The sequence below is a fragment of the Pecten maximus genome, chromosome 4, assembly GCF_902652985.1.
Source record: "Pecten maximus chromosome 4, xPecMax1.1, whole genome shotgun sequence".
Classification (NCBI taxonomy): Eukaryota; Metazoa; Mollusca; class Bivalvia; order Pectinida; family Pectinidae; genus Pecten; species Pecten maximus.
In genome coordinates, this window is record NC_047018.1 from 14,448,578 (window position 1) to 14,469,039 (window position 20,462).

The window sequence follows — 20,462 nt, forward strand, 5'->3', positions numbered from 1 at the left end:
TTTGATGAATTTCCTTGTTGATAAAATTGTTACCTGATCACCCAATAATAATAAAAGCACATACAGTCTGTTATAACAGCTGATAATGATAGAGATGACGGGTGTCTGTTCGATACGTACTCTGATGTCAGAAGGACAAAGCATGCCACTGAAATATCGCACCTCGCTGATCCCCGGCCGCGCGGCCATTAGCAGTGATTAGAGACTATCACTCTAGCCAGGGATACGGAATACAGTTATCGAACCAGGACAGCCGTGCGTCCCCGGAGTACAGTAATTAACAGGGTCTCCCGTAATCGATAACGGATGACTATCGATCTGACACGATCCGTATGCCTTCCAGTGATATTTGAACTTCAAGTAATTGCTGTCTTGTGTACGCGTAAATGCCTATTTCAGTTGAATTCATTGATCAAGCACATGACACACGTGTTTGCGTGATATGTGAAAGCAAATATCAAAAGCATTGTCCATTAAAATATCGTGTCCCGGGGCCAAGGCTCGAATTAATACCCCGGCCTGCTGGAAAACCAATCAATTCAAATCAGATTTTGATCCCTAATTAAAGGATCGCGGGTTACGGAAGCTCAGTGGACGACCAATCTGTACGGACGCCAGTTTACTTTTCATTTATCGAGACATTCAAATTCTTTACTTATCTGATCATTTACATCTCATCGATATAAAAACTGCAATAAATGTACAGTCAATGTATGATACATACGATATACACATGTATACGTTTACGATGCATGGTAAATACACAATAAAATCACCATAATACTCTGACTTTGTTATAATTTTGCCATCAAAGTAAACCTATATGATAGATTATGTTACCCAAGTTAATAAATTATTCAGTGTTCCAAGAAGTTCATGATATAATTAATGTGTAGACAAAGAGAAATTTAATTCTTAAATGTAGTATGGTATTTATAGACGGAGAGGTTCCTAGGACAATAATGTCTGAATGAAGAAAAATGATCTTAAACATGTATGCAGAGATGTATGTGATATACACGTCTCTGATGTATGATAGACAAAATCTTAGATACGCAGAACTTTCTTGTCTTCTAAGTTTCAAAGCCTCTGTCTTTAGACTCCATTTCATTCCCAAATAATGATTCTTTCATTTTACTGCCAGTAAAGCATGAAAATCTAATTCTTTAGTCTTTGTCCGCAATAATGACATGTCTACAACTAAAAATTGTTATATGTTACCAGAGACATATATACAGAGAGATTAGTAACATCGCTATTTCCCCGTACACATAGTGGCTCCCTTTATTCGTGACCACTCAAGCATATCCCTTATCGAGAGCGTCCTGTCTCCTATCAAACACACGCGAGCGCAGGTAAATCGGGCTATGCGCATGTGTGTATCGTAGTATTGGAACTTATTCGACATGTTCTGGTTAATCCGCCATTACGTCAGACCAAAACATCGTCAATTTTAAACGCACACAAAACGCACATCGTTTTATTTTGGCCACTACAAAAGTTACCACATTAACCAAAAACTATCAAACTTATGGGATATAGTCTTATTGATCATGCATATTGTTGTCATTTATCCGTATTTTCGAAAATCCATTGGGTCCTATTCGACATGTCCAAGTTTGTAAATAGCCGCCATTACGTCAGACCAAAACATCGTCAATTTTAAACGCACACAAAAAGCACATCGTTTTATTTAGGCCACTACAAAAGTTGCCACATTAACCAAAAACTATCAAACTTATGGGATATAGTCTTATTGATCATGCATATTGTTGTCATTTATCCGTATTTTCGAAAATCCATTGGGTCCTATTCGACATGTCCATGTCCTCCCATGTTTGTAATTAAGCCGCCATTACGTCAGACCAAAACATCGTCAATTTTAAACGCACACAAAAAGCACATCGTTTTATTTAGGCCACTACAAAAGTTACCACATTAACCAAAAACTATCATACTTATGTGATCTAGTCTTATTGATCATGCACATTGTTGCCATTTATCCGTATTTTCTAAAATCCATTGGGTCCTATTCGACATGTCCAAGTTTTGTAATTAAGCAGCCATTACGTCCGACCAAAACATCGTCAATTTTAAACGCACACAAAAAGCACATTGTTTTATCTAGGCCACTACAAAAGTTACCACATTAACCAAAAACTATCATTCTTATGGAATGTGGTCTTGATTATCATGCACATTGTTGTCATTTATCCGTATTCTCGAAAACCCCATAGGGACTTTTCGAAAATTGGAGATTCCCGCCGATCTTTCCTGCGTTGTGCTTGACTTTCATATTGATGACACTTCTGCACTTTGATATTAATAAAATTAAAGCACATAATTGGATCTTGGTGATGATTTCAATTAGAAATTATCGATAATTATGTGTCTGGTTTTCAAGTTTTCTCCAATATGGCGTCTAGTGAAGACTGAACCGAGCGACCGCAAAGGATTGTGGGAAGGTCAGGGGCCACTATGTAAACACAAGGGCAAATAGAGAGCTGCCAATCCCTCTGTATATATGTCTCTGATGTTACCATCACTATTGTTTTCTAGGTTATATTTTAATACGTCATAATATTGCCATCCCATACGGACGGTTACAATGTAGTTTTATATTGTTAGTAACGTGTAGAAATCTATTGATCTGTCGGAGGTTTTATATAACGAGGGCGATATTTTATAATGACATTATCCCCTATCCCCGATATCACTCGTCCGTCGGGTTCCCCTTGTTAACTATTTTTGAAGCTAATCGATTTTTATGTAACAACGACCAATAATGTTAATGCTAGGCCAGATTGTCACCACGCGTACCTGTGGAATGGAACAATAGTAAATACAGTCTGTAAGTTCTCACGTATTCGGAATCACTGGAGAGTAACTAGCGTAGTGGAGGGCATTGAAAGCCTACTTATACCGTTATTGTCCCGGTCTCTGATCGGTTAGCGGGGCTCGTGTCACACAAAGGAGCACGCGATATACCGCAACAGGTGCGCATTACGCTAACCGTTTATTCAGGACCCGAAATAACCGTTAAATAATAGATGGTCAGCACTGTCCATATCCAGGTAACGGTTACGCTGGTCATTATATCAAGATCGCTTGCATCTGTCGCTGTTAGGCTCCGCCCCCGTTTCGCGTGTGGGTCGTGTGGCCTTTGTTCGCCTATTGTGATCGGCACGCGACACCAATGACACCTGCGCTACTCTGATGTTGACAACCGTGAACAGGTATGGCACAGGTGTATACGACATTTAACTGGAAGCAAATCTAATGGAGATTAAAAATGGTTGCCTAACTGCTGTGTAAATCCTATCTGATATGACTGAGAGTTTTGAATGATTCCGGTATAATATATATTATCAATGATTCCTGTATAATATATATTATCAATGATTCCGGTATGATATATATTATCAATGATTCCGGTATGATACATATTATCAATGATTCCTGTATGATATATATTATCAATGATTCCTGTATGATATATATTATCAATGATTCCTGTATGATATATATTATCAATGATTCCTGTATGATATATATTATCAATGATTCCTGTATGATATATATTACTAATGATTCCGGTATGATATATATTATCAACGATTCCCTGTATGTAATAGCTAGGAACTATGTTGAATGGAACCGTTGATATGATATTATCAGCGATCCCTATATATAACAGGCATATGTAGAATGGCATCGTTGATATATATCATCGATGATTTCCTGTATGTAATAGGTCTATGTTGAATATCATTGATTCCCGTATGTAATAGGTCTATGTTGAATATCATTGATTCCCTTATGTAATAGGCCTGTGTTGAATATCATTGATTCCCTTATGTAATAGGCCTGTGTTGAATATCATTGATTCCCTTGTGTAATAGGTCTATGTTGAATATCATTGATTCCCGTATGTAATAGGCCTATGTTGAATATCATTGATTCCCGTATGTAATAGGTCTATGTTGAATATCATTGATTCCCGTATGTAATAGGTCTATGTTGAATATCATTGATTCCCTTGTGTAATAGGCCTATGTTGAATATCATTGATTCCCTTATGTAATAGGCCTATGTTGAATATCATTGATTCCCGTATGTAATAGGTCTATGTTGAATATCATTGATTCCCTTATGTAATAGGCCTATGTTGAATATCATTGGTTCCCTTATGTAATAGGTCTATGTTGAATATCATTGATTCCCGTATGTAATAGGTCTATGTTGAATATTATTGATTCCCGTATGTAATAGGCCTATGTTGAATATCATTGATTCCCTTATGTAATAGGCCTATGTTGAATATCATTGATTCCCTGTATGTAATAGGTCTATGTTGAATATCATTGATTCCCTTATGTAATAAGCCTGTGTTGAATATCATTGATTCCCTTATGTAATAGGCCGATGTTGAATATCATTGATTCCCTTATGTTATAGGTCTGTGTTGAATATCATTGATTCCCTTTTGTAATAGGCCTATGTTGAATATCATTGATTTCCTGTATGTAATAAGCCTGTGTTGAATATCATTGATTTCCTGTATGTAATAAGCCTATGTTGAATATCATTGATTCCCTTATGTAATAAGCCTATGTTGAATATCATTGATTCCCTTGTGTAATAGGCCTATGTTGAATATCATTGATTCCCTTATGTAATAGGCCTATGTTGAATATCATTGAATCCCTTATGTAATAGGCCTATGTTGAATATCATTGATTCCCTTATGTAATAGGTCTATGTTGAATAGCATTGATTCCCGTATGTAATAGGCCTATGTTGAATATCATTGATTTCCTGTATGTAATAAGCCTATGTTGAATATCATTGATTTCCTGTATGTAATAGGCCTATGTTGAATATAATTGATTTCCTGTATGTAATAAGCCTATGTTGAATATCATTGATTCCCTTGTGTAATAGGCCTATGTTGAATATCATTGATTCCCTTATGTAATAGGCCTATGTTGAATATCATTGATTCCCTTATGTTATAGGCCTATGTTGAATATCATTGATTCCCTTATGTAATAGGCCTATGTTGAATATCATTGATTCCCTTATGTAATAGCCTAGGCCTATGCATGTTGAATATCATTGATTCCCTTATGTAATAGGCCTGTGTTGAATATCATGGATTTCTTGTATGATGTTTTAGTCGATAACGTACACAAAATGGGGACACAAGATCTAACGACACTTCTCAATTACTTTGTCACCATGCAACGTTTAAGCACGTGCATTGGATCACGCGTCTTCTTTTCATTTCCGGTTGAACACCCGACAGGTGCCCCGATGTCTGGGAGTGACCCGAGAAACGACCACGTGGCTACTTAATCTACCTACAGTTGCCGACTCCGTCATAGGGTTATTTTGTATGGATACACAAAAGTCCGAAAACAACATATCAACATAATGTATCGACATTTATTATGTTTTCTTGGGTTTTAATAGCTGCATATTATGCAAACATTTCAATTTCCATGTTAACTATACCAGTGTTATCTATTGTCTAATGTTACTTATTTGTGTATATATGATCTGAGTGTCAAATAAAAACTTCTGATAACGTAGCTCTGGACGACGGACGGACAATTTGTCAGACCTGCCGAAGAGGCCGTGGAACAGTGTAGGCAGGGTATGAATACTCGTTCTAGGGTTTTAATATATATTGCTTGATGATATTTAGAATTTTAACAGGTATATTAAAAGAGAGGAACATCGAACAGCAAAACAATGAAACAGACAACAGTTTAATAGAGAATGTATACCAAAAACTTCCATTTTTTGTTGTTTTTCTTTCATAGAATTATTCAAATTATTTTGAATGAAACAATTTTCATCACAAGCGATCAGTAGGAGTAAGATTGAAGTATCACAAGCGTTCAGTAGGAGTGAGATTGAAGTATCACAAGCGTTCAGTAGGAGTGAGATTGAAGTATCACAAGCGTTCAGTAGAAGTAAGATTGAAGTATCACAAGCGTTCAGTAGGAGTAAGATTGAAGTATCACAAGCGTTCAGTAGGAGTCAGATTGAAGTATCACAAGCGTTCAGTAGGAGTCAGATTGAAGTATCACAAGCGTTCAGTAGAAGTAAGATTGAAGTATCACAAGCGTTCAGTAGGAGTCAGATTGGAGTATCAAGCGTTCAGTAGGAGTAAGATTGAAAGTGATTATGCGTCACATTTCTGAATAAAAACGAGGCTTACGTAACCGGATCCTTAGCGGGTGTCTAGAGGTGTAGACATTATGACAATGATAATGACTTTATTCTCATAAACTAATACTGTAATGAATTACATACAGGACACACATATATAGCTTTACATTGAGTGAATATAGGATCGCATGGAAACATTTTACAAAGAACATATTTTCCTTATTTATTTTAGTTGCGATTGTTAATTACGAAATGAACACATGGATTATTGTGAATTATTTAGTGTTGTACATTTCTCTTTTTACCCAATCCAGCAATATATGGATATACGTAATTATGTGTGCGATAAGTATTGTATACAGTATAATTCGTCCAAACATTTGCCATTCCTGCCACATTACCAGTCCAGAGAGTACCTGATAGAGGCTGTCCCTATGTAACAATTCACGATGATGTATGAGGACAGAAAATAACGGCCGGGAGGGGACTGGGGAATTCCGGGAGGGTCATCCCGTCCAGCTGTGACCCCGGGGGTTGACCGATCGATGGCATGTATACTAATTACACTCCTTCAGGATATCGGATGTTTGTTGTCGGGAATAATCTACGGGATAGGAGGGAGATTATAACGCGGTCCCACCGGATGTGTACACCCGGTGAGCCTGCAGCTCCGCGGGGGTGTACACAGGGCGCCGTGGGGTCACCATGCAGCCCCGCGGGGGTGTACAGCCGGGTTACTCTGCACCCCATCACTTCATTACACAGCTTTAGTGACATCTTTGGCAAGCCAAGTTAACAATCATTAATGGAGCAATGTTGATCCAGTTAATACATTACACAATAAAATAGGTATTTGAGGCACAATAACATAAAAAACTGATATTAACATCCAGCCATTTTATGGCTTATGAGACCCTATAAATCATATAAATGCGCCCCACCTTCTAAGACAGCATACATGTGATAAGTAATAATTAATAAGTATGTAATTATAATGTATTTAGACTAAATGGCGGGAGAAATACGAGAGTGGCTTGGCAATCCTTGCCGACAAGTCAAGCAACCCCCATCATAGGGATCTTGACAATTGATACTGATACAAGTTAAAATGAAAAAGATAAACATATGTTTAGCGTATTAAAAATATGAACTCATATCCAATATGTCGGACTGTACATGACGACAATGTACAGATGTATTTATAATGATATATAAGATATCTTATGAAGAAAATTTGTAAAGAAGAGAAAAATTAAGAGATAACTTATATGTTATATTATATGTTGTATAAGATCGCTTATTACAAATATAAGATATCCCATAAACCTTAAATAAGGTATCTTTTAAACATATAAGATATATCTTTTATAATTTTGCTTGCCAAGGACATCAACCCGGGATGCGTTTTTTTAGGGGTCTTTAATGTCCTCGTTACAGCCAAGGGTCATTTGAGGCGTTTTGCCTTCCGTGGCAAAACAAATAATTCGAGTATTTCTTTTACTTAAAAATTATTATAAAGGACAACGTTGGTGTAGTGAAGTAAAACAAACTGTAGGATATCAAAAGATTTAGGGCGAGAATAAGAAAATTGAATTCGTTATCATCTCAAACCAAACGTATAGAATTGCGATGATCGATATCAAACATTACCGATGCCTGTCAATTACAAGTTTGTAAAATTGAATTATTATAAGCGGCTTTTCAATTATACCGACTTTAAATCAATCAAGTGTAAACATTTCAAAAATACTCAAGTAGGCGTAACGATATGGACTGGTGCTGTGTGAGGTGATACCTGATGGCGTACAAAGTAACCCCCTAAAGGTCGTCAGACTCAAATATTCATGATGTCCCTTAGATGGAAATGATAGCTCCTAATTTACCAAAGCAGTTCCACTGATTTTTATGGTTCGAATTTCATAAAACATTCAAGAGACTCAATGAAATTCGATCGGAAAATGCAGAATTGTAAATCTAAATGTACTGTCCTCCTTATCCCGCACCTGTCGGAGTCTGCCAGGAATTTCTTGCCATAGTAACGATCATTAAATATTCAGAATGCTACCGCCTTAGCTTATGATAGATAAATCTAGCGCCAACTCTAACGGCTAGACCAGAATTGTCTAATGTCCAAACTATTCCCTTTTTCAAATGAAAACGAAGCATCAGGAAATGATCACGATGTTTTCACGATGAAATGGGAAATCTGTCTGTCTTCAGGTGCTACAAATTTCTCATTCCCGATACTCCAGGGGAAACGTTTACTCTCGGTAAAGTAGTATTTGGAAAGCAGTACTTTCTAGAGATGAAAGGAAATGTAACCCATGGAGTATTGAGGATACATATTTCTATACATTATCAAATACAAGGTGTAACTTATATCTGTTTGGATTGAATGAGTGTTATCTTTGTTTCATATTATGTGGAAATCTTAGAAAATGATAAAACATATAAAAATTGAGGATATTAACTGATTGAGTGTTTGTGAGCTAACAAAACACACTGTGCTGGCCTGAATCTCAACCCTTTCGGTCGATTCAGGACACGACAGCTGTTGGAATCACTACGAATGTCCAGGAGTGGTCAGTTAGTGGTCACCTCGGACCAACTCGGCACCTGACAATTTAAGTGTCCGGAGGATGACCGTGAAATTTACCTAAAGTGGACATGAATTCGATTTTTGCCCCGAGTCGCCACGCGAGGACCCCCTGCTCCCACAAAGAGGGAGGCGTGGTGGTCACTTCTCACAATGACCGATGGTTTAGATTGTTTGCCGAGGTCATTAGTGTCAAAGGCAACCTCAGGTCTTTCATATGCTAGGGCCAGAGATATTTTTAGGACATTTTCTTCGAAATTTAAGAAATAGACGGATTTCCTTGCCATAAAGCAAGCTGTTGTTTCTATACCGTTTCTGTTGGACGCATGCGCGTGCGTCAATTCAGTCATGCATGCATTTTTTAAATAATAATAATACGAACACCGATTTTGATTTCCTATTGATTGGACAGAAATATTCCACGTGTATCCGGAACTAGACTTTCCGTGAATTAACAGTTACCGCTGTTACTAGCTATAACTCTAATGTCACACTTTAACATTTTATTGCCCTATTTATAATAAAGTGTGAATACATTTTAGATGAAAGAGACTAATTAAACTCAACGTTTTCAATGCCCTTTTATTTCTCTAATTTGCCGTCACATCAGCTGCAGCTTACTTTTATCAGTTAATTTTTCAATGGACAATCGAATTTAGAATCGCAATCAAGTTAGTAACCGAGAATAGACTGCCGTTTCCCAACGAATCGTCGGATAAAGTTCAGCTGCAATTTTGATAGTTTGGACGGTCGACCGATCGCACAAATCCGGATATTTCAGGCGAGACCACATCATAAGGCCCGAAGACCCCCAAATTATGAGATCGATACCACCGTACCAAATTAGCAAACATTGTGCCGGCTGATTGCCGACGGAAACCAATGTCGCTTTGTCTCCTAGCACATGTTAGGCTGTCTTTGATTTTAGCCGAATCATAACGACATCCAAAGTTGACGGTTGATCTCATCTAAAGCTGAGCATATGGAATGATGTTTATGATACCGAGTGTTCCGTTTAACACTGTGCCATAACCAGTTTTTTTAATGATGCGGATTTTCTTAACTCGATCAGGACGAATCGGTGTTTCGTTTCAAGGCTTGCGAAACGCATCAAACACTTCGAAAGTTTTGCAAACAGCCAAGATGTCGCTCAAACGCATTATCACCACGTACTAAAGAAATGATTAATTACGGATAAAATGTCCCAAGACAAGCTTAACACTGAGTATGGCTTTTCATTGTTCCGACCATATTTCAGGTTGTATGATTGTTTTGGGACAAAATCAGATACAACGAGACGATCCATATCGAGTAAACTCAGTTTCTGGGCAAAAATTCACATTTTTTATATGTTATTCAGAAACACGATACCTCGTCCATCATTTAATTCTGTACTGATAGAGATAATTTTATACTAATATAGATAATTATGTACTGAAACAGATAATTCTATACTGATACAGACAATTCTATACTGATACAGATAATTTTATACTGATACAGATAATTCTATTCTGATACAGATAATTCTGTACTGATAAAGATAATTCTATACTGATACAGATAATTATGTACTGATACAGATAATTATGTACTGATACAGATAATTCTATACTGATAATTCTATACTGATAATTCTATACTGATACAGATAATTATGTACTGATACAGTTAATTCTATACTGATACAGATAATTCTGTACTGATAAAGATAATTCTATACTGGTAATTTTATACTGATAATTCTATACTGATACAGATAATTATGTATACTACTACAGATATATATGTATACAAGATTTTCCGCTTTTAATCCTACTGTACAAGAAGTGACTTTGATCATAATATACAATGTCCTTCGGAACAGCTTTGGCTTTGCCAACGTCTACAGAGAGTCGTAAGGTGAACAGTGCAATAAATGAGATTAAAATGTATTTGATAAGGATATTGTAAATATGTTGAAGTAGCTTGTTTTACGGGATGATATGGAGTAGGTAGGGAGGGCGACAGATGGAGTTTGCCGTTAGTGTTGTTGGATATATCGACCAGTCGGGTGACAGTCAACTGGTGCTTACAAGAGAAAGCGTAACACGGTACGACATCTGGCCGGGCACTGGAACAAAGTTCGGTCACGACGAAATAGGACTCATTATAGACCGCCCTGATCCTGAAAACTTATATGATACTATGACATCATATACTGTGGCAAGACCCTCCCTGTCGACTTACATCCCCCCCCCCCCCCCCCCCCCCCCCCCCCCCCCCCCCCCCCCCCCCCCATACTTTGAGACATTATATACTGATCATGAAATATTGAGGTTATTCGTCCACAATGCATGTAATATGTAATATAATATATTTTCGGGTCACAATCTCAATTTATATATTATCCGTTTCCTGGTCACATTTTCATTTGATCCGTTTCCAGATGGATCACATGATACGATTGTACATGTCACTATAATGACCGTAGAGGCCTCTTTTAGGATAGTATGTAACATAATTTCTACATAAGTTCCAGGTAATATGTTTTATATTATATTTTATAGTTATTTTCTGTTATGTGATGGTTATATCCTGTTATGTGATAGTTATATCCTGTTATGTGATAGTTATTTCCTGTTATGTGATAGTTATATCCTGTTATGTGATAGTTATATCCTGTTATGTGATAGTTATTTCCTGTTATGTGATAGTTATTTCCTGTTATGTGATAGTTATATCCTGTTATGTGATAGTTATATCCTGTTAAGTGATACATATTTGTAGTTATATCCTGTTATGTGATAGTTATTTCCTGTTATGTGATAGTTATATCCTGTTATGTGATAGTTATATCCTGTTATGTGATAGTTATATCCTGTTATGTGATAGTTTTATCCTGTTATGTGATAGTTATTTCTGTAATGTGATAGATTATTTTCTTGTTCTAGCATTATGACAGAAAATGACAAATTTTTCTGTGCAGCTTAATTCATACATCGAAATAAAAGCGCTCAATGATGATGGTCGTTTTTTGATATTTGGACATATTTTATTGTTTAGACACAATTAGATTGGACACAAGTTTTTAACCACTTATAAAAGCCCTCTCCACAAATATATATTACAAAAATTGTGATAACGATACAGTACACTTATAATTATCATAAAGAAAGAAAAGCAAAGAAGAATGACAGGAAGAAAGACAGATCAAGATATCTAAGAGTAAGATGAATGTTGCTACATTAGGATATACTACGATGGTCGTTATTACTATTCGACATTGTATATTATCGCCATCATATGATGTCCACTCTTCATCGAGGAGCATTATATACGCTCTTATCCTAGTGTATAATTATAATACATGGTGGCCGTGAGAGAGATAGCTGGGTCATTTAAAAATGAAAATGTAATTTTAATAAAACATTTTGATTTTAGTTATCATTTATCCAATAATTATGGAAGTTGTCCGGTAAATATATGTATACCACAAAAGTGACTCTGTCGGAGCACATGGGCCTAGTATAATATTTACGAAGTGTTATAAATATTATAAACACAATAGACTGTTGTTCTGGTGAGCGGTGACAAGCTGTGTCCTCCGTGAACAGTAACAGCTGTTGTCAACGGTACAAATCCAAACTAAGCCACGCCCATATCGCCCCGTAACCCAATCGGTGCGGATGATTGACAGTGACGGTGGCACGTGGCTGTCGCGCGACACCAATGTTTGCGAATGGAACCCGTATGTGATAACAAACGATTAAAGAAGGTGTACGTTCAGGTCTTTGTTTTCATGGACGGGATGTGACAGTCGGAATAACGGCTATTTCTTTTGTAACGGGGTGGGTATAAACTTGGGGCCATATCGGGTCACACGTTAGTTTGAGCCACACAGCTAAGACCGGTCACACGCACTCAGCAAGGCTAATACATCAGGATCATGTGTTCATGGTCTTATGAATCACTGAAGAAAGCGCAAATCTGAAATGAATTATTGGAAAACGTAGTTGCGCGTATGTTGACATACATGTAGACTTTTGCCGGTGTGGAGTTCCATAGCGTTATCGATTTATATAACGGACCAGGGAAACTGAGGCAGCAAAACGGCGCTATCGACCTGTGCTTAGCGATACCACGATGGTTCGCAGCTACCACCAGACTACACAGCTCCTCCATAATGGTTTTGAGGAGCAATGGACATGGAATAAAAAAGATAAATCCCACGAAGTTCGTTTATACGGGACTAAATTCCAAACAGCACATTTCCATCCGAACTGGTCAAATGGAACCGCAGGAGTTCGGGGCTCGCAAGTTCTTAACTACGGGAGACATTACTGGGAAATCAAAGTGTCTCAGAGAATATTTGGAACCAGTATGATGTTCGGTGTGGGCACTAGACGTGCCCGGTTACATGTTGATGCCTTTGTGAACATGTTAGGGGAGGATGGCCAGAGCTGGGGACTGTCACATAAAGGTCTTTTATGGCATAACGGACGCTGGAGACAATACACCACGCCCTTCAAGGAGAACGAAGCCACTGTGATCGGGATGCTGTTCGACGGAAACGAAGGGACGCTCAGTTTCTTCAAAGACGGAGCATATCTCGGAGTGGCATTTTCAGGTCTTAATGAAATTGAAGAAGACCTTTTTCCAATTGTGTGTTCGACAGCCGCTAAGACGGAGATGACATTGGGCGTAAGGAGACGGGGATACGTCAGCTTACAGGACCGATGCAGAGCTACCATTCTATCTAAAGTGAAACAGAACAATGATATTGACAACCTTCCCCTCCCGAGTCGCATCAAGTCGTTCCTCAAAGATGTAGCGAAGTGACATTGCCAGCGGTGCCATGATAGAAATGAACTTTTGTATTGAGAACGGTATGTAATGTGCGAGTTGAACGAGAGAATTACTTGGTGCTATGTAAATCGTTAATGCCAGATTCATCAGAAAACACGGTCAAAACTTGTCTTTATGATTAATTTATAGATTCCGTTTTCTATTTATTGGATATGCCTTATCCTGTTTAGTTTTGAATTATTTTTATCTGTGGATTTTGTATTATGTACCGTAAATGGTTTTCCATTTCAATATGGCGACACTTCCCATCACCATAACTGCAGGCTGCTGCTTTGGTATACAGATATGAAATATTAATTATGTAAATTCAATTTGGAGCGTCAGCCCTGTACCCATATATAGCCACAAGGCTTGTTTATCCATAATTTATTATCTTGTCATCTATCGCATTCCAAATCCAGCCAAGCATGACGATAATGAATTGACCAACACTGTTACTTTTCTCTGGTTTTCTGTTGAAACAAAATTGAAAATTAATCGAAAAAAAAATATATATACAAAATTACCCATTTTTTGAGGTTTGAATATTTCTCTGATTGGAAGAATCGGAATTCCCTGATTCATTAATATGTAAATGTTTATTGGTGAATAATGGTGTCCCTACAAAGCAGCAGGATTATCGATCTCGCGTATAACAGTATACGTCTAATTTTAGCCGTGGCCCCAGTTCGTGTTTGCTTTGTGTGATTCAGACGTTATTATCGAAAAATTCAATAATTTGAGGCCCCCAAGGGGAAACTTATTTCGCTGATCCGGTAACTGATATAATGGAACATCTGTTTCCATTGATCACACTTTATCATCTGGGTTTCAACCTTTGTCAAACGACTTAGTCACAACGTCAATAATTATACTGACTATGCTATGATAAATGTCATGTTTTTTACACATTGTTTCTTCAGCACATTTATTGCGTGTTTATGTCGCACGAATGAGCGATTTTTTGAAGGTTTTGAATGTTATTTATTTTGTTATTTTTTTTAATAATATGCACGTGCATTTTAAAATGTCGTCTTACGAACAAAAATCTCAAACCATGCCATCTGCAATTGGCTGGTTTATGGATGAGTCTCCTAGTCAAGACTTGTAAATATGTGTACATTATTTATACAGTATAATATATATAACAAAGGGCGTGTATGTCCATATTTAGAATAGTTAATAATTCACATGTATATAAATAGCACCCAGATGTAGAAGGATCGAATGTCTCGCTAACACGGATCTGTTGAAATCCTAACCTGTACATTAGAAATTTAGCACGTAAGTTTAATATCGCATTGAACTGACCAATTTGTACATACGTTTTATGTCACATTGAACTGACCAATTTGTACGTAAGTTTTATATCACATTGAACTGACCAATTTGTTTATTTACTATAATTATTCAATTGTTCCCTGTAACAAGTAATAAAGCGGCATCATCAGATTTCTTTTCACCAAGAACACACATTATTTTACACCTCGTGTCTTGCATTGGTTTGCATTTAATAATTTCATTTGGCAAGCCAGGGCATTGATCATCAGCATGGTCGTACGTCTCTGGGCGAGTGGGTTTTTACAATTAAATTTTAGACGTATATCAAAAGGAATGGAAACCAATGCAAGTTAAACTACGACCCTTAGACTTGTACATGTCCCGACTTCAGCGTCCGTTTATAATTCAGATATAAATTACATATCATAATTCTCTAACCAAAACGGGAACAAGTACCCAAGACCAGGAGGCGGATACAGAAGCTGGATGGTACATGTTTAGGGTTGTCAGAGCTGTGTAGATTAGAACGGTGGCGGTACATATATATACATGTAGTATTAGAAAGGTTCTTACAACAGGAATCAGACTATTATATTAACTGGTGTTAGTCCACGTATATAACCCGGTTTATATTCCGTCACATCACGGAATCGTAGTTAGACAAGGACAGCGTAGTACTGTGACATTTAAAACATTTAATATAATGCCTGGTCCCTGTGTACATCTATGTGGTGGAGGTAGTTGTAGTACAGTACATCATAGGGGCCTGATATTTTGTTACAGTCTGCGCGTGTTTTGACATACCCTAGTTGTAAATAAAAAGTCATAGACAGTAACAAATCCTCTGGCCCCTGTGTCGTAAACCTGTTGTGTGGGTGGAGGTTGTTGTGGTGTTGTGGGATGGAGGCAAGCGTGGTGTTGTGAGGACGAGGTGGGTATTGTGTTGTAGGGTGGAGGAGGTAGGTATAATGTTGTAGGGTTGAGGTAGGTGTTGTGCTGTGTGGTGGAGGTAGGTATACTGTTGTAGGGTCGGGGTAGGTGTTGTGCTGTGTGGTGGAGGTAGACGTGATGTTGTGGGGTTGAGGTAGGCGTGATGTTGTGGGGTTGAGGTAGGCGTGATGTTGTGGGGTTGAGGTAGGTGTGGTGTTGTGGGGTGGAGGTAGGCGTGATGTTGTGGGGTTGAGGTAGGCGTGATGTTGTGAGGTGGAGGTAGGCGTGATGTTGTGGGGTTGAGGTAGACGTGATGTTGTGAGGTGGAGGTAGGCGTGATATTGTAGGGTGGAGGTAGGCGTGATGTTGTGGGGTGGAGGTAGGCGTGATGTTGTGGGGTGGAGGTAGGCCTGATGTTGTGGGGTGGAGGTAGGCGTGATGTTGTGGGGTTGAGGTAGGCCTGATGTTTGAGGTGGAGGTAGGCGTGATGTTGTGGGGTTGAGGTAGACGTGATGTTGTGAGGTGGAGGTAGGCGTGATATTGTAGGGTGGAGGTAGGCGTGATGTTGTGGGGTGGAGGTAGGCGTGATGTTGTGGGGTTGAGGTAGGCGTGATGTTGTGAGGTTGAGGTAGGCGTGATGTTGTGGGGTTGGGGTAGGCGTGATGTTGTGGGGTGGAGGTAGGCGTGATGTTGTCGGGTTGAGGTAGGCGTGATGTTGTGAGGTTGAGGTAGGCGTGATGTTGTGGGGTGGAGGTAGGCGTGATGTTGTGGGGTTGAGGTAGGCGTGATGTTGTGGGGTGGAGGTAGACGTGATGTTGTGGGATTGAGGTAGGTGTGATGTTGTGGGGTTGAGGTAGACGTGATGTTGTGAGGTTGAGGTAGGCGTGATGTTGTGGGGTGGAGGTAGGCGTGATGTTGTGGGGTTGAAGTAGGTTGCATGGTACATGTATTATAGGTTAGATATTAACATGTAGTTATGTAGTCCTAATTTCCTATGGCCCTGACACCAGACATAGTGTCAGGGCCAAAGGAAAATCGGGTTAATATTTATGATGTATGGAATGCTCGATACGTAGAGTTTACTGTAGTCATTAGTTTGTGAAAATTGACAGATGGTGTCGTATCTTATCGTGTTGTACTCTAGTGATTGATGAAACAAAACAATGCACGCGAGGACAAAGTACTGAGAACAAAGCACTGTCTGAGGACAAACTGCATGCACACATTTTATTTTTAACTCAGCAGGTTCCCAATCTCACTATGCACACACGTGAAGATGAAATCTGGTGACCAACCGTTTTGATACTGATTTTATATTCGTCCAAACGAACATCTCTCGATCACATCTTAAATCAAACAAATTGGTTAGTTACATTTTGTTGTATGTTTTGTAATATGCAAAGTTGGAATTCCTCAAAATTATATATCTAAAATGGTATTATATTATAGGATTAGATGATGCATTAACGTATATTTGCGATCTGAAAGCGTGTACATATGTGACGTGTGAGCGCGTGCGTGCGTGATGACGTGTGTAGGATGTAGACAATGGATAGAACAATTAGGCTGGGTCCTATGTGCAATAGTTACTATCCTCCAATGACTGTGGCCTGCTCCACGTGTCCAGCACGTGGTCAGTTCGGCTGCAGTCTGCGAGTTTTCAAAGTGATCTCATAATCTTGTGTATATATACAATCTAAATATTAGTGATTTCTATGACGTCATTATCTGTGTGATAAAACAATGTCTGTATGGAATAGATATAGTGCACCATGTTATTTTGTAATGTATACTATTATATCTTTATTTAATGCTTTTCTAGGTGCAATATTAGTTGGTATACCGTAGGTTTAGTATGGGGACGTAAGGAACAATGCTGGGTGGGATGTGTCGTTAGTCAATGCTTCCTTCTCGGTATTTTTCCGACACGTGTCAATATCACACCCTTTTTTAAGTAATGTCCAGCAGGATATGTCAGATTTTTGTGTTTGTCTAAATAATCTAGTGTCCACAGATTATGGCGGTAATGACCCGTCCATACTAGAGATCACCATGACGTGACGTTTATTTTGGGTATATTTACTGTAAGATTGTGTTTTATGGATTGTTGACTTGATGTAGCCCACGCGATGTCCGTGTATCTTTTTACCTATGTCAATGTGTTTACTTTGATCAAGGTATTAGACTGAGTTTATATCATGTTGGTAATACTATTTACGGTAGTATCTATTTTATCTTCAATCTACGAGCTTTTACAAGCCGTTAGCATTATATTTTTGTTGTTATGAACATTATGATATATTATATGAAGTTATTCCTAAATGACGGCAATCTCATTGTATACGAACAAAATAGCACAGGCTTAATTTATTAATGTTGTTAATATTATTTCAATTTTGTTGTCCAGTTTATTTATTTTTAGGTAATTTAGTTTTATTTAATAATATATTGACTATAGATGTATGTTGACCTATAGACCGTGTGAATAAGCATAAGAACATTGTATAAAAGTTTGTGTGTTTACGGAGTGTGGAACGTATACATGTGTCGCGTATCCCTACGTGGTTATACACGGTAAATATTAGTGTGAAATGTTGATATGTCTGTGGTATGTATTAAGGGCGTATGTGTTTGAACATTCAGCTGGTAATTTGGAAATATGACGTGAGAAAGATTTGCATTCCTTTATTTTGCGAGTGTATTTGTAAATGAAACTAATATACACGTACGTAAATTTAAATTAAAAAGATGAATTAAAATTTAAATGATTGTCTTTTGTTTTGTTGTTGCTAATCTTAACAGTGACGTCATCCATCTCTAGAAAGACGTTCAAACTGAACTATAAACAAATATAATAACGTTTTATGGCGTTTAAATCTTTCATTTCTGTTAGAAATTATTTTCCTGTTGATATTTTCAATAAGTGAGTAGATAACGAGGACGAGGTGTAATAATACCTCAATGTCATATTCTCACGTTTCATCATTTCGTTATTTCGGGTTGGCGTCAGTTAAACGAAGGACCGTTACAAGTCGATAAAACGTCAGAATAATTAATACTATCCCTCAACATGCAGAACGAGAACGATTTCAATCGATTATATATTCTGCAGGATTCATTTCAGGACACTTCTGATTTGGACACGTTTTCTATATTTTCAAACTTAAACTTTCATTGTCGTTTAAAATAATGAAAATTCTAATTCTCCAGGGCGGCGATACATTAGTATTGTGCATGCCCTGGTAGACAGTATTTAAACTAGTATTCGTATCAGTGATTCTTGTTTGATATTGTGATATGACCTTTGACCACTTTAAATGAAATGTCTTCGCCACATTGCTTATGTTTGAAATACATGTCAGATGTTACGCTTATTTCGAAAGGCACGATATACCGTATATGATTTTACCTAATTTTATTTAACCCATACGCAATCTGTTGACCACTCGCAAAAATATCAATCATTACTTGAATAATAATATGTTTACATGTGTGCACTTATCGATACTTTAACCAAGCTGATATATATTTAACATTGAATATCACATTCAAGAAAGTCCGTTGAAGACGTTAGACTTAAGGGCCACACCGGCCACCTGACAGATCGGTAAACGTAAATTAGATTTTCGGCAGGTGTTGATCCTCCAAAGAAAGCGATTTAATAGACATTAATCACGAATGGACGAAATGGACAAGACAGTCGGCATTTGTATTGAATTCAACAGAGCTGTTTAACACAACAGAAACATTTATATTACAATAATAGCTGGTGAAGATATACAAATACAAGGGCACAGATCTGGACGTGGGAAATAATGGACGGGGCACGTGGTACACATCTTCTATTGATTTTAATATAGAAATCAAAATCCACATAAAAGAAATCTAATCTATTCTGCAAGTGACCACCGGTCATTTCAGGACAAGCAGTCACTCGAGGACAATTTAACTTGTTTTTGATATTTTCGATTTGTATTGTTTAGTTATAATAATGAGACGTTCCCAGTGATTAAGTGAAACAGAAATAGATATTATTGTTGTCCTGGTGTAGTCATACTGCAGGTGCTTAGTGCGCATGTCTGACACCGTACGCAGACCAGGACGTTAAGGACAAACAGGAAACATCACATGACAAAGAAGGACAGAGGAAAAACAGGAAACATCATATGACAATTAAGGACAGAGGACAAACAGGGAACATCACATGACAATTAAGGATAGAGGACAAACAGGGAACATCACATCGTAATTAAGGACAAACAGAAACATCACATGACAAAGAAGGACAGAGGACAAACAGGAAACATCACATGACAATTAAGGACAAACAGGGGACATCACATGACAAAGAAGGACAGAGGACAAACAGGAAACATCACATGACAATTAAGGACAAACAGGGGACATCACATGACAATTAGGGACAGGAAAAAACAGGAAACATCACATGGTAATTAAGGACATGGGACAAACAGGGAACATCACAAGACATTTAAGGACAGTGGGCATCACAGGGTAATTAAGGACAAACAGTGAACATCACAGGGTAATCAAGGACAAACGGGAAACATCACATGACAATAAAGGATAGGGGACAAACAGGGAACATCACATGACAATTAAGGATAGAGGACAAACAGGGAACATC

At 37.8% G+C, this 20,462-nt stretch overlaps 2 protein-coding genes across 2 annotated transcripts; one reads left to right on the forward strand and one right to left on the reverse strand.

The window, feature by feature from the left end:
• The first annotated feature begins 12,536 nt into the window (after positions 1-12,536).
• On the forward strand, positions 12,537-18,583 carry LOC117325322 (SPRY domain-containing SOCS box protein 3-like). The gene has a single exon (XM_033881454.1). The coding sequence runs from the start codon at positions 12,902-12,904 to the stop codon at positions 13,595-13,597; it is 696 nt and encodes a 231-aa protein (XP_033737345.1). The 5' UTR covers positions 12,537-12,901; the 3' UTR covers positions 13,598-18,583.
• LOC117326396 (mucin-2-like) lies at positions 15,708-16,760 on the reverse strand. The gene has a single exon (XM_033883143.1). The coding sequence runs from the start codon at positions 16,758-16,760 to the stop codon at positions 15,708-15,710; it is 1,053 nt and encodes a 350-aa protein (XP_033739034.1).
• Positions 18,584-20,462: the final 1,879 nt, after the last annotated feature.

Coding starts and splice junctions, on each gene's coding strand:
- LOC117326396 (XM_033883143.1), bottom strand. CDS start 16,760: ATGTACCATGCAACCTACTTCAACCCCACAACATCACGCCTACCTCCA.
- LOC117325322 (XM_033881454.1), top strand. CDS start 12,902: ATGGTTCGCAGCTACCACCAGACTACACAGCTCCTCCATAATGGTTTT.